The sequence below is a fragment of the Chrysochloris asiatica genome, unplaced genomic scaffold, assembly GCF_000296735.1.
Source record: "Chrysochloris asiatica unplaced genomic scaffold, ChrAsi1.0 scaffold00011, whole genome shotgun sequence".
Lineage (NCBI taxonomy): Eukaryota > Metazoa > Chordata > Mammalia > Afrosoricida > Chrysochloridae > Chrysochloris > Chrysochloris asiatica.
The window spans coordinates 25,229,649-25,244,049 of record NW_006408529.1 but is presented as its reverse complement, the minus strand read 5'-3'; the positions used below and the strand labels follow the sequence as shown (position 1 = coordinate 25,244,049).

General features: G+C 39.1%; 1 protein-coding gene across 1 annotated transcript in view; it reads right to left on the bottom strand.

Moving 5' to 3' along the window:
• The window catches only part of MTMR7 (myotubularin related protein 7), a 123,293-nt gene that overhangs the window by 2,970 nt on the left and 105,922 nt on the right, over positions 1-14,401 (bottom strand). The window contains exons 9-12 of the mRNA XM_006834467.1: positions 12,865-12,914; positions 5,774-5,974; positions 4,104-4,244; positions 574-700 (exon numbers count right to left, since the gene is read on the bottom strand). Of these exons, the coding sequence (XP_006834530.1) occupies positions 574-700; positions 4,104-4,244; positions 5,774-5,974; positions 12,865-12,914 (519 nt within the window). The remainder of the gene's footprint in view (positions 1-573; positions 701-4,103; positions 4,245-5,773; positions 5,975-12,864; positions 12,915-14,401) is intronic.

Here is a 14,401-nt window from a genome sequence, read left to right as displayed (position 1 = left end):
TAAACATTAAGAGAATAGGTTTATACTATCAGTATATTTGATTTTGTTTTTCTCATTTTGAATCCCTTATTTCCAATGCGATCTCCAGCAATAATGCATTCATTTTATTACTCTCAAATAATAGTAACAAAGAAAACAGACCTATAACAGCAACAATCAACAAGCTCCATTTGTGGAAGTCCACCACACACAAGATCCCTCAAATATACACCTAGGTTTGGGCTTCAATTATCCCACCTGGGTGGTATTATGTCTCAGGTTGTCCAGTGTCTAAAAATATGATGGCTGTGCTAGTACATTTCATGAGAAACGTGCCCTGCTGGCACAGTGATTAAGCATCCAGTTAGTTACTGAAAGGTCTGCAGGTGGAATTTCCCAGCCTCTTGGAAGAAAGATGTGACCATCGGCTTTGGTAAAGATGACAGCCTTGGAAACCCCATGGGGTCCTAAGGATTTCTATGAGTTGGAATCAACTCAATGGTAGTGGGTTTTTGGTAATTTATGAGAGGGTTTCATGCACGGTGCTCTTCACGAAGAAAGCACAGAAAATAAATAGTAGCAAGTGTGTCTTACTTCTTCTAAGTCCTCTAGTTCTTCCTCTAGCTGCTGGGTTTCCTCCTTCACTGCCATAAGGTAATCTGTAACTGATTGTCGAGGCTGCATCCCTTTCTCAAAGCGGTTATACATGCCACTCCAGAACCTGGAAAGGACGGTAGGGTTTGATATGAAACCACCAATATGACAATCAGTAAATTCCACACGTTCAAATCCTCTAAAGTATTTTTGACACCATAAATTTAATAGTAACCAAATTATAGCTTCAAAAAAGTTGCTCACTTCAATGATGCCTGAGATGGAGGCAGAGACCGTGACGTGGAGCGATGGAGCAGCTGGGGACTTTAGATCCAGAGAGGGAGAGCGACTGTGTGCTGAAGACCTGGGGAGTACGTGGGGCAGGCTTGCAGGGTATACCCTTTGGTTGGTTGATGATGCATGGAGGGGATTGTAACCATGGCAATGAAACGATATACAATAGAATGAATGTAAAACTAATGTTCTCCCATGTAAACTATCATATAATTCAAAACAACACATTTAAAAAAAAAAAAAGTTGCTCACTTAAGGAAAAAATTTCATGTTGATGCTCTCCTTTACTTGGACCAGTGAATTTTTTTTGAGGAAAGTATATGTACTACTTGCATATATGCCACTGAATTAGAAGGTACAAAATATGCACCATTTTTTTTTCCATTTGTAACTTAAAATGGCTCTTGATTTTAAAGTAAACTTGGAAAGTTAGTGATTGTATAACACAGGATCTTACAAATGCCAAGAGATTCCTAAAGCTGAAGTTTTTAAATTATTTGCTCCATCAAAACCACACACAAAAATGTTATTTTTTATTGTAATAATCCTCCCCTTTTTATCCTACACAATAAACCATACTGGAATGTAAATGAAAACAAATGTTATCATTATAGGGTATCTTTAGACCCACTCGTGAATTTATTTAGGAAAGTACTTTGAAGGCAAAGACTCAGTCTCACTCACTGTTTTATCCTCAGTTCCTAGAAAAGTGCTTGGTCCTCAATAAAATTTAATAAATTGTTGCAGTTGAATAGCAGTGTGTCTCAACACACTGTTTTAATTAAAAACTACAGAGGTATCATTTTAGTACAACATGTTAAGTGCCGTGGAGTTGGTTTCAACTCAAGCGACCTTGTATAGGGTTTCCGAGAAATGACTGGTGGGTTTGAACCACTGACCATGCAGTTAGCAGTCCAGTGCTTATCCTACAGCCCAACACAGGGACTCCAGGATTAATATATTGCTATAAAATTCAGAGGGTGCCCCCCAAAAACATCAAGGCAAGTGGTCAGGTCCCCTCAATGCAAACCCCTTTCCAAGACTAAGACTCAACGGAAATACACGCTCTGGTTGGTGACCACACATATCACCAATAGGGGGAACAGGGGTAAAAGCAGCAATGAAGTGGCAAGCTAACCCCTACAATGTTTGGTGGGCTTTTGTGGACCCAGTTGGGGACCTGGTTGGCAAGCAGTATAAGGAGACCTGGGGACTCTTGGGCCCAGTGTCAGTGGCATGGCCACGGAGGACTCGAGTGGAGAGTGGAGCTACCGGCTGATGGGAAGAGAGGACATGTGCACAAGAATGCCCACACTTGCAGATGGTACCCACGTGACCTGGACTGGATGACTGGATGATCAGAGCTCAACCAGGAGAAGAAAGAAGAGGAAAAAAAAGAGTAATCTGATACAATTTGATGAACTTGACCTACACCTATGGATGCAGTGATTCAAAAGAAGGAACAAATCCTTACAGCAAGAAACACTCCCACCCTCTCCACACAGAGTAGACAGAGATGGGCAACGTGGACATTGGATACCCAAATGGGGGTGGGGGGGGCGGGGAACTACAAAGGAGGCAAGAAGTGACTGGCTTACAAGCTTTCAAGAGGGAACCTAGAGCTAGGGGGCATGGAGAAAGGCAGAACCTCCAGTAAGTACTATCCAATCTGTCTAGGCGGAGCTGATGAAATGAAATACAGATGGGTCACTTATGATACTGTAGTGAATAATTGTTATCAGGACTGATTATGAGGGTTGGAAATACAAAGGTAGATGATTTGTAGCAAGGAAGGGAGTGATTAATTCTCCAGTCTAGGAGCGGAGGTCTCTAGGACCATCAACAGAGAAGAACCGAGTGGGACCCTACCCAGAGAAGCAGAGATGCCTGAGATAGAGATGGAGACGATGACGTGGAGTGATGAAGCAGCTGGGGACTTTGGATCCAGAGAGGGAGAGTGACTGTGGGCTGAAGACTGGGGGTTGGGGGGAGTGTAGGGGGCGGGTTTGTAGGGTATATCCTTTAGTCGGTTGATGATGCATGGAGGGGATTGGAACCATGGCAATGAAATGATATACGATGGAATGAATGTAAAACTAAAGTTCTCTCATGTAAACTATCATATAATTCACAATAAAACATTAAAAAAAATTCAGGGGGTGGATAATTAGGATTTAAATGAGAACAAACTGAGGAATAAGAACTATAGAGGAAGAAAAAGTCATTAAACCTATGTTTGGAGAAAACGGAGAGGGATGTGGTTTCTCGGTGTATTGTCTTTTTTACTAGCATCATAGCTACTTTTCCAATCAGTCAGCAAAGGGTAAATTATAACATTCATACCTAGTAGGACCCGCAGGATGTCATACTACTACTATCCTTATCCCAATATATACAATCTGAAATATATTATTTCCATAAGAACACATCTCCAGGACTTGATTCACTGGAAACAAGAAGGTAAGGCATGTCATGATTGCTACCTAAATTTAGGATTTCACATTTAACTTATTAGGTACCTGGTTTATTCAACTTATTTTCTCTTTCTGTCCTTGTCCTCTTTTTCTTTCAATTTTAAAATAAATTGGAACTTGCATTTGAAAGATATTATAAAACATTGGATTCTGAAGGGAATCTACTTATAGAGGACAGACACTTTCATGTCAACATTTTCTGTGTGTAGCCAAGTTTATGGCACCATATTGGTTACTGGTTTTCCTTTGTCACCTTCTAAATAATTATGTTAATGGAAACACTTAAATTGGCCACCTAAAAATCAACACTCACAAAGTCATAATCTGTTTGCTAGCTATATAAACACAAATCCAATGCAGATCACTTAATTTATAAAATCAAGGAACAAATTAAACTTTACTTCCTGTGTTTATAACTGGGTTTATGGGTTTAGTATTTAGATTATTGTAAGCTGATAAAAGCTGTATGGTTTATAGCCATAATCTATCTTGAATAGTTTTCTGGTATTGAGATTTAGTATCATGAATCCTTCAATGTCTAGTCCCCAATATATGAATCAGCTAAAAACCAGAGAAGGAAAAGAAGGGAAGAGAATGCATCCTAGCAAAAATACCAGGTTAGATATTCAAGCATCCTCTTATGTATTATTTTTTTGTCCAAAAAAGCTTTTAAGCATAGTGTTTCATGTGTTTTCAGTCTCCAAAACATTAGGCAATGACACTTTATTACCATCCAAAGCAAAGTCCTAGAGATTTACATACTTGTACATGAAGTTGCATGGTGTTGCAGGGAGATGAAGAATTCCCTGGGTCTGACTATGATCAGCTCTAAACAGAGGATTCAGGTAGTCAGCTCGATTCTTCCACAAGTGAGCCCATAAAGAGTATGTTCTTTCTTGAATTCTGTTAAAAAGAACTCTGAAAATGACCTATCTTGGTTCTAAAAGAAAATCACAGATATATAGTATTATATCTAGAAAGGAACCAATCATTGTTTTGTGAATATCACATGTCCCTGTTCTTTAGCTGAGAGATACATAACCTTTTTCTGTGGCTTCATGGTATAGCAGAGCACTGTATAATCTCTGCTCCTCTGTAGTTGCCTTCATAACGTTCAATTACTCTGAAGAGATTGCTCTAGAGTTTTTGGTTGTTTTCCCCCCAATAAACACTAAATATTTATTATTTGCCACATGATTCTAAATGTTGGTTTTGTTTTTGTTTTGTTTTTTTTTCATTCAATCCTCACTGAAATCTTACAAGATATGCCATTTTACAAATGAGGAAACTGAGACATAGATTATTACATAGCTTCCCAAAGCTAGTGGTGGAAGAGTCAAGCAGCTATTGTTAGAAGTGTCTAGTCTTAACACAACAAACCACAGTAATATGTCTAGGCAAACAGCTGAACTTATAGGATATATATACTCTGCTACTTTTATACCCATGTGTGAGGAATCACTTTTGGGAAAATCTTTGAGATAATGTAGATGAGTACCGCTAGAAAAAGCTTATTTCTTTCTGTTTGATTTAGGCAGAATGAAATGATTAGAGCCTATTCTTGCTTTTGCATTTCACAAATCACTTGTTTTTGTTAAGATTTTTTGCTATATATTTTTAAGACCATATTTTTTATACTTTTTCTCTCTGGATAAAAGCAATACAATTTTTATCAAAACAATTTCAAATTTGCTTTTCTAGTCACATTTGCAATTGCAGTTTGGCAGTATATCTACCAAAGATTTCTAACTTTTTCCTTTAAAAGTAGAGCTCATGTTTTCTGACTCTAAGAAATTTCTATTAAGTCTACCACCCTTAAATGTGGATCAGGCAGAAACTTGGGGCAATCAATGGAACCGATGAGTACCTTGGTGCCTGTACACATCTCCTTAAACTTTGTTAGACTGTGACTTTTAAGCTGTTTTCTCTTTTCATTAGAAAAGAACTTTGTTAGTACAAATGTGTAAGTCAAATAGTCTTTAAAAAGTATGAAAAGCCGTCTAAAAATACTCCATCATTATATTTAGATAAAAACTGGACATCAAAACACTTACTTGAGTAGTGAAGAACATGAAATGAGTGAGGGATCCTAACCAGAAAAGTAGCAACAACAGAGATGATGGCTGAGGCGGTGGCATAGAGGGACAGAGCAGCAGTGGACCATAAGGCCCATGAACTGAGAAAAGCAGTGTGCCTGCGGGCAGGAGGCTGGCTTGCAAAATGTACCCTTTGGACATTTAAATGAATACATATTTACAATGTGGTATATACAAAGCAAAAACGTAATAGTTAAATGCTGTTGGTTGGGGGCACATGTAAGGGATTGTAACCATCACAATGATTTGCTGAATGTAAAACTGGTGATCTGCCCTGTATACCTTCACTCACTCAATATGCAATAAAATATTTAAAAAAACAGAAAACTGACTTACTTGAGTTCCCGTCTCTCCTTTTCACAGTTACATAGGAAGTTTCCAAACTGGCAGGAATAAATATGATGTTGAATATGAATCAAAAACCGCTCATTGAACTCAAAGGCACAAGGAAACTGTTCCATTAACTGCCAAATACATTCAATGAACTGGTCAATAACAGGAGAGATTTCTTTGGGGTCACCATCCAGATTGCCATATCTATAAAACAAGATATTAGAGATTTTTTAGGGCAAGTTTAAAGAAAACCTGTAGCAGCAACAAAAAAAATTAAGATTGGAAAGTTACAAATACAATAACAATCATAAAAGCAGTCCTAATTTCTAAATGATCTTATAAACTTGCGAAGACGACGTTGAAAATAAAAAGAGAATTCTTTAGATTCCAATATAACAGAACATTTCTACTGAACCTCTGGAGAGAGAAGGGAAGCATTCACGCACTCATTTTAGTAAATAAAGTGTTAGCACAGTGGATTATGCTTGTGGTCTTAGGCTACATTCTCAAAAGAAGCGAAACCAGTGAAGGTTGTTGTGATAGTAAAGGTTTTATGTCAACTTGGCCTGGCCAGGATTTGGGGTGGTTTCACATTTAAGATGTGGTTTTCACCTTCATGGTGTGATCACCCCCATGAAGAGATCTGATATGATCAGCTCTGATTTGATGTGATTATCCAATGTGTTATAAATCCTCATTTCTAAGACATTAATAAGGCCAGATGCAATCTACAGGATTTGGTTGTATCTTGAGTCAATCTCTTTTGAAATATAAAAAGAGAGAGGAACGAGCAGAGTTTAGAAGGACCTGCTACTGTCCTTGATCCAGAGGAAGACTGATGTCAAGATGTATAGAGAACTCCACGGAATACTGGACCTACAAATGCTAAGAGGAGACAAGGACCTTTCCACAGTACCAACAAAGAAAAGCCTTCCTCTAGAGCCAGCACTCTGAATTTAGATTTCCAGCTTCCCAAATTGTGAGAGAATAAATTTATGGTTGTTGAAGCCATGCACTTGTGGTATATCTATTATAGCAGAAGTAGATAAAAAAGACACTTATGTATACATGTAGACACAGAGATTTATCTCAGGGAAATGCGCACACAGTTGTGGAGACTGAGAAGTCTTAAGTCCATGGGTCAGACATCATGCTGCAGACATCTGCATCTTCAGACTCACATAGTTGTAGAGGCTGATGAACCCAAGATTGGCAGATCAGACAGCAGGCTGCTAGCTCACAGACTACAGAAGACAGCAAATTCCAAGACTGGCAAGTAAGACCACAGGATGCTAGCTCATGCAAAGACTGACAATTCCCAATACTGGCAGGCAATATGTCAGATTGCTGACTGAAGTCCCAGGAACTAGAGGTCAGATGAGGAGAAGTCAGATTCAGGAGTCAGAGAGTAAAACTGCCGATGAGCTTTACCAGAATATCCAAATACAGTGAATGCAGGCCACATCACTAAGGAACACTTCCCCCGCCCTCCCTTACAATTAACTAGGTGATCACATCAGATCATGTCATGGAAGTGAATACATTATATCAAAAATGAAAGATAATTACATAACTGCCAAACTACATCATTACAATTTTTCAATGACAAAATGAAAAACAGCTGTAAACATCCATTAATAATCAGAACATGGAACAGCTGAAGTATAAATCTATGAAAATGAGAAACTGTCAAAAATGAAATGGCACACATAAAACTTCAATGATCTAGGCATTAGTGAGCTGAAATGGACTGGTATTGGCCATTTTGAATCTGACAATCTTATGGTGTACAATGCCAGGAATGACAATTTGAAGAGGAATGGTGTTGCACTCATCATCAAAAAGAATGTATCAAGATCTGTCTTGAAGTACAAGGCCATCTGTGATAGGATACTATCCATATGCCTGCAGGGAAGACTAGTTAATATCACCATTGCTCAAATTTATGCACCAACCATTAAAGCCAATTATGATGAAATTGATGGATTCCACCAACTTCTACAGTATGAAATTTATCAAACAAGCATCAAAAAAATGTATTGATAATTACTGGTGATTCAAATGCAAAGATGGCAAACAAAGAGGAAGGATCAGTCATTGGAAAATATAACCTTGGTAACAGAAATGATGCTGAAGATTGCATGATAGAATTTTGCAAGACCAACGACTTCTTCATTGCAAATGCATTTTTTAAATAAAAGATGACTGACTATACACATGGACCTCACCCGGAGGAATGCACAGGAATCAAATTAATTACATCTGTAGAAAGAGACAGTGGAAAAAAATCCATATCATCAGCCAAAAGAAGGCCAGGGGCAGACTGTGGAACATACCACCAATTGCCTATATGCACGTTCAGGCTGAAACTGAAGAAAATTAAAACAAGTCCATGAGAGCCAAAATATAACCTTGAACATTGTTGTTGTTATGTGCCGTGGAGTCGGTTCTGACCCATAGCAGCAACCCTGTACAGGGTTTCCGAGGCTGTAAATCTTTACAGGAGCAGAAAGCCTCATCTTTCTCCCGTGGAACAGCTGGTAGTTTCGAACTGCTGACATTGCGGTTCGCAGCCCGATTTGTAACCACTACACTACCAGAGCTCCTTAACCTTGAACATAGCCCACCTGAATTTAGAGATCATCTGAAAAATAGATATGTTGTATTAGACACTAAAGACTGAAGGCCAGAAGAGTTGTGGGATGACATCAAGAACAACATACAGAAAGAAAGCAAAGGGTCATTAAGAAAACAAAAAAGAAGGAAAAGGCCAAAATGGGTGTCAGAAGAGACTCGGGTTTTGCTCTAACATTCAGTATAGAGATGCTAAAGCAAAGAAGAGGTAAAAGAGCTGAATAGAAAATTTAAAAGGTCAGCTCAAGAACACAAAGTCAAATACTATAACAAAAGGTACAAATACTTGGAGTTAGAAAACCAAAAGAGAAGAACACACTCAGCATTTCTTAAACTGAGAGAAGTGATGAAAAAAATCCAAGCTTCAATTGGCAATGTTGAAGGACTCTACGGGCAAAATATTGCATGATATAGAAAGCATCAAAAGAAGATGGAAGAATACACAAAGAAATTGTAACAAAAAGAAATGGTCAATGTTCAAATATTTCAAGAGAGGTAGAATTATGATCAAGAGTAAATGATTCTAAAGGAAGAAGTCCAAGGTGCATTGAAGGAATTGGCAAAGAACAAGGCACCAGGAATTGATGGAAAAAAATTTGAAATCTTTCAAAAAATTGATGCAGCACTGGAGGCACTCACTCACCTCTGCCAAAAATTTGGAAGACAGCTACCTGGCCAACTGACTATAAGAGATTGGTATTTTTGCCCATTCCAAAGAGAGGTGACCCAACAGAATGTGGAAATCATCAGACAATATCATTAATATCCCATGCAAGCAAAGTTGTACTAAATACAAAAACGACTGCAAACATACATTGATAGAGAACTTCCAGAGGTTCAAGCTGGATTCAGAAGAGGCCGTGGACTGAGGGATAGCACTGTTGATGTCAGATATTGGCTGAAAGCAGAGAATACCAAAAAGATGTGCTTTATTGACTAGGCAAAGGATTTCAATTGTGTGGATCATGACAAGCTATGGAAAACATTGTGGAGAATGAGTATTCTCATGAGGAACCTGTACATAGACCAAGAGGCAACTGTTTGAATAGAACAAGGAGGGAACATAGAATGGTTTTAAATTAAGAAAGGTATGCACCAGGGCTGTATTCTTTCACCATGTTTATTCAATTTCTACGCTGAGCAAATAATCTGAGAAGTTGGGTTATATGAAGGAAAATGTGGCATCAGGATTGGAGGAAGACTCATTAACAACCTGCAATATGCAGATGATACAACTCTGCTCGCTGAAAGTGAGAAGGACTTAAAATACTTACTGATGAAGATCAACGATCACAGCCTTCAGCATGGGTTGCACCTCAATGTAAAGAAAACAATCTTTATCACTGGACCAATAAACAATATCCATATAAATGGAGAAAAGATGGAAGTTGTCAAAGACTTAATTTGGTCGGATCAATCATCAACACTCATGGAGGAAGCAGTCAAGAAATCAAACGACGTATTACACTTGGTAAATGTGCTGCACAAAAATTCTTTGAAGTGGTGAAGAGCAAAGATGTCAGTTTAAGGACTAAGGTGAATCTGATCTAAGCCATGGTATTTTCAATAACCTCATATGCATGTGAAAGTTGGGCAGTGAATAAGGAAGACCATAGAAGAACTGATGATTTTGAGTTATGGCGCTGGAGAAGACTATTAAGAGTACCATGGACTGCCAAAGAACAAACAAATCTGTGTACAAAGAAGTATAGCCAGAATGCTCTCTGGAATTCAGGATGGCCAGACTTTATCTCTCATACTTCAGACACATTATTAGAAGGAACCAGTTCCTGGAGAAAGATATCATGTCTGGTAAAGTTGAGGGTCAGAGAAAAAGAGGTAGACCCCCAACAAGATGGGTTGGCATAGTGGCAGCAGCAAAGGGCTCAAACGTAGCAATGATTGTGAATTTGGTGCAAGACCAGGTAGTGTTTCATTCTGTTGTGCACAGGATTGCTTTAAGTCAGTACCACCTCAATGGCACCTATAAACAACAACAATATATCATTATATAACTACCAAACTATTAAAAATCATGGTCTACACTTACATCACCCATAAGGGGACATGAGGGAAGAACATTAATGAAGCAGCGAGCTAAGCCCTACATCGTTCAGCCGACTCCTGTGAACCCGGGTGGAGACCTGGTTGGCCAGCAGCATGGCAAGACCTGGGGACTCATGGGCTCAGAGTCAATGACACAGCCACAGAGGACTAGAGTGGAGAGCGAAGTGTCCAGCGGATAAGAGGAGGGCAGACAGACGCAAGAACACCCACACTTGCAGATGATACCCACTTGACCTGGCTTCAATGACTGGATAAACAGAACTCAACCCGAAGAAGAAAGAAGAGGAAAAAAGCGTCATCTGATACAATTTGATAAACTTGACCTACACCTATAAATGCAGTAGCTACACCTATAAATACAGATTCAAAAGAGGAAACAAATCCTTGCTGCAAGAATTAGTCCCACCCCCTCCACACAAAGAGTAGACAGGGATGGGCAACGTGGACATTGGCTACCCAAAATTGGGGGAGGGATACAAAGGTAAGAAGTAACTGGCTTACAAGCTTTCAAGAGGGAACCTATATCCAAAGGGCGTGGAAGAAGGTAGAGTCTCCAGTGAATAGTATCTAGCCTGTCCAGGAAGGGACGATGAAATGAAATGCAGATGGGGCTCTTGTGATGCAGTAGTGAATAATTGTGAGGGTTGGAAATGTAAAGGTGGACATTTTATAGCAAGGAGGGGAGTGATTAACTTTTCAGTCTAGGAACGGAGGGCCCTGGGACCATCAATGGAGAAGAGCAGAGAGCGGGACCCTACCCAGAGAAACAGTGAGGCCTGAGATGGAGGCAGAGAAGATGATATGAAGAGATGGAGTGGTGGGGGACTTGAGATCCAGAGAGGGATAGGGGCTGTGTGCTGAGGACTGTTGGGGAGGAGGGGGAAGGCTTGCAGGGTATACCCTTTGGTTGGGTGATGATGCATGGACGGGATGGTAACTATGGCAATGTAACGATGTATGACAGAATGAATGTAAAACTAATAAAATAAAAAAAATCATGGTCTAGCTAAGTTAACACACAAGTTAGTTATCATTGTCAACTTGGTTCCTATACACAAATCCTTAAACTATATGTTGTTGTTCGTTATTGGTAAGTGCTTTTGAGTCGATTCCAACTCATAGCCACCCTCCACAGGGTTTCCGAGGAATGGTTGGTGGGTTTCAGCCCTGTGGCTCAAACTGACCTTGCAGTCCAGAGCATTATCCTGAGCCATACCAGGAGTCCTAAACTATATATAATCTCTATCAAATTTTTAGCAAACTTCAAGAGAACATCTTTCTAATTATTTAAGCTTTGCAACAAGTTTATAGTAATACTGCCCCACAAAAAATATAAGTTTTTAGATGGACCAAGTATTTTAAGGAAATCTGGGAAGACCTCAGAGATGAGCCAAGAGAGGAAAGACTGTCAGCCTCGAACAATGGAAACTATGACTACAGTACAGAAACAAGTTGTTGTTAAGTGCCGTGGAGTCGGTTCCGACTCATAGCGACCCTGTACAGGGTTTCCGAGGCTGTAAATCTTCACGGGAGCAGACAGCCTCATCTTTCTCCCACAGAACAGCTGGTAGTTTTGAACTGCTGACCTTGAGGTTCACAGCCCGATTCGTAACCACTACACTACAGAAACTAGTGGAAGACCATAAAATTACTGAAGCTGGAATCTTACATGGTTCAGCACCACACTTTTCATATTACGTTTGACCTCATCAAGCTCTTCGGCTGGTTGTGGTTCTTGGCCTAATGATGGTGATACAAATCTTCATTTCCAAAGGGTCTGAGCCATTAGTATTCATTTTGGAATTGGGTTGCTTTCATTTCCCATTACCTTTAATCTTAGAATGGTAATGCTAAGAGACATACTGATAAGTACTTACTAAGTACTAAGGGATCGCCTATACTTCAGACATAATCTTATTTCTGTTATGTAATATCATTCCAATTTCCTCTTAGTAATCAGCCCAATTTAACTTCCACTGTTAAAAGTCAAAAAGAAACTAATCTACAAGCATTCTACAACTTGTAGCTGAAAGTGAATGCTGTTTATTCCTAAACTTGCACTTCCTAATGAAATATCTTAGTAAGTCAAATGTGTATGGTAGGAGGAAGGGGACGCTTTTCTTTTGTAGGTCAATTAATGAACAAATATTCTGGGTCTCTTCTGGAACAATTTAACATTAGTTCAGGTCTGACCAACTCATACTAACAGTAGTGAAAGTTAGAACTTCCATTATCTGTGATACAATGGATACAACAAATACTATTGAACCTTCCACACAATATACACAAAGTTAAAAGTCTTTCAAAGATAAAGCTATTTTCCCTGTTTCACTGAAAACTTCAGAAAGTTTTTATCCTAAATGGTCAGAACTGCGTATTTTTAAATATCTTACCTGTGATTAAACTTATGACCAAAGGAAATCCAATCCTTTTCAATTAATACCTACAAAAGAAAGAAGATAAATATCATGGAGAGAATCCAATAAGGAAAAATAAAGAGACCAAAACCAAGGGAAGTGTTCAGATGTCCTTGGGACCAGAAGCCACTACTTTTGCAGTGACCTAAATATGAACTAGCATGCATTATCCACTAATATAGAAACACGTATCTGAAGGGCAAATGTGAATGTCATATACAGGAAAAATAAATGAGAATGTACACATGAAAATGTAATCATACCTCCCAGTGAGTGCTTTCTAAACACCAGAATCTGTTCACATTGCTTCACATACGATCTTGTTTAATTGTGGAATGCATATTTAGTGATTTCACAGAATGGGAAACAGGAGCAAGAGAGGTTAAATACTCACCTAAGATCTTTCTAATAGGCAGTAGTGGATGCCACCTCAGAACCTAGCTCTTTCAACTCCAAAACCCATCTCTAAAACAATCTACCAAGCTGCCTGTCACTGTAATGTAAAATACCAACCGTTCTTACAAGAAACAGACATAAATGTTTTCTGGTGAACTTTATTATTCATTAGAAGAATTCTAAAGTGATGGGGGTTTGGAGTATATTAGAAGTTTTAGCCCTGCTTTAAAATTAGGGTCAACAAGAGTTTATAGTCTCAAGAAATCTGGATGCAAAAATATAATTTAAATAACATAATATGGAATGTTTTTGTTGTTGATAAGTGCCCTCAAGTTGGTTCCTATTCAGAGTGACCCTGTAAAGGATTTCTGAGAAGCAGTTGGTGGGCTTGACACACCGATCTTGCTGTTAGTAGTCCAGTTCTGATCCTACAATGCCACACCAGGACCCTAATATGGAGCAGTCTCATCAGTATAATCAATTCTCTAAAATAGCCAAAGGGTTCCCTTAAAAAAAGAAGTGGCATGGTTGAAATTAGTCCTTGAGAACTCTAGCGGCATTCTGTGTGTGTCATAAGTTTAATGGGGTAGACTTGTTGTTGTCATTGTTAAGTGCTATCGAGTTAGTTCCGACCCATAGTGACTCAATATAGCATTTCCACGGAGTGGCTGGTGAGTTTAAACTACCAACTTTGCAGTCCAGTACATTAACCCACAGTGCTACACCAGTGGCAGAATTAGAATAAATCAATGGCAGAAAAAAGTGCTGAAAGAGGTGGGAATGAGGTCAAGACAAAAAGACAATGAGTAAGGCCCATGTTCATGTGTACCTGGGAACCCTTCACTCTACAAATGTAAATGAAGGACTCCAAGCCTCTTGACCTCAGGTTAGGGGTCTGAAGCAAGACTGTCACTCACTCTGAAGTCACAATGCTGTCACAGGTAACTGGAAGTTCTCTGACAGAAGAACTGAAGGAAGATAGAGAAGGAAGGAGGCAGGAAGGAAGAAACGAAGCAAGGCAGGAAGACAGACAGGCAGGAAGGATCCAAGAAAGAAAACGTGTTCTCTTGAGTCCTCACATTGTTAGCTCCTCAATGATTTGATAAAGGAGGAGATC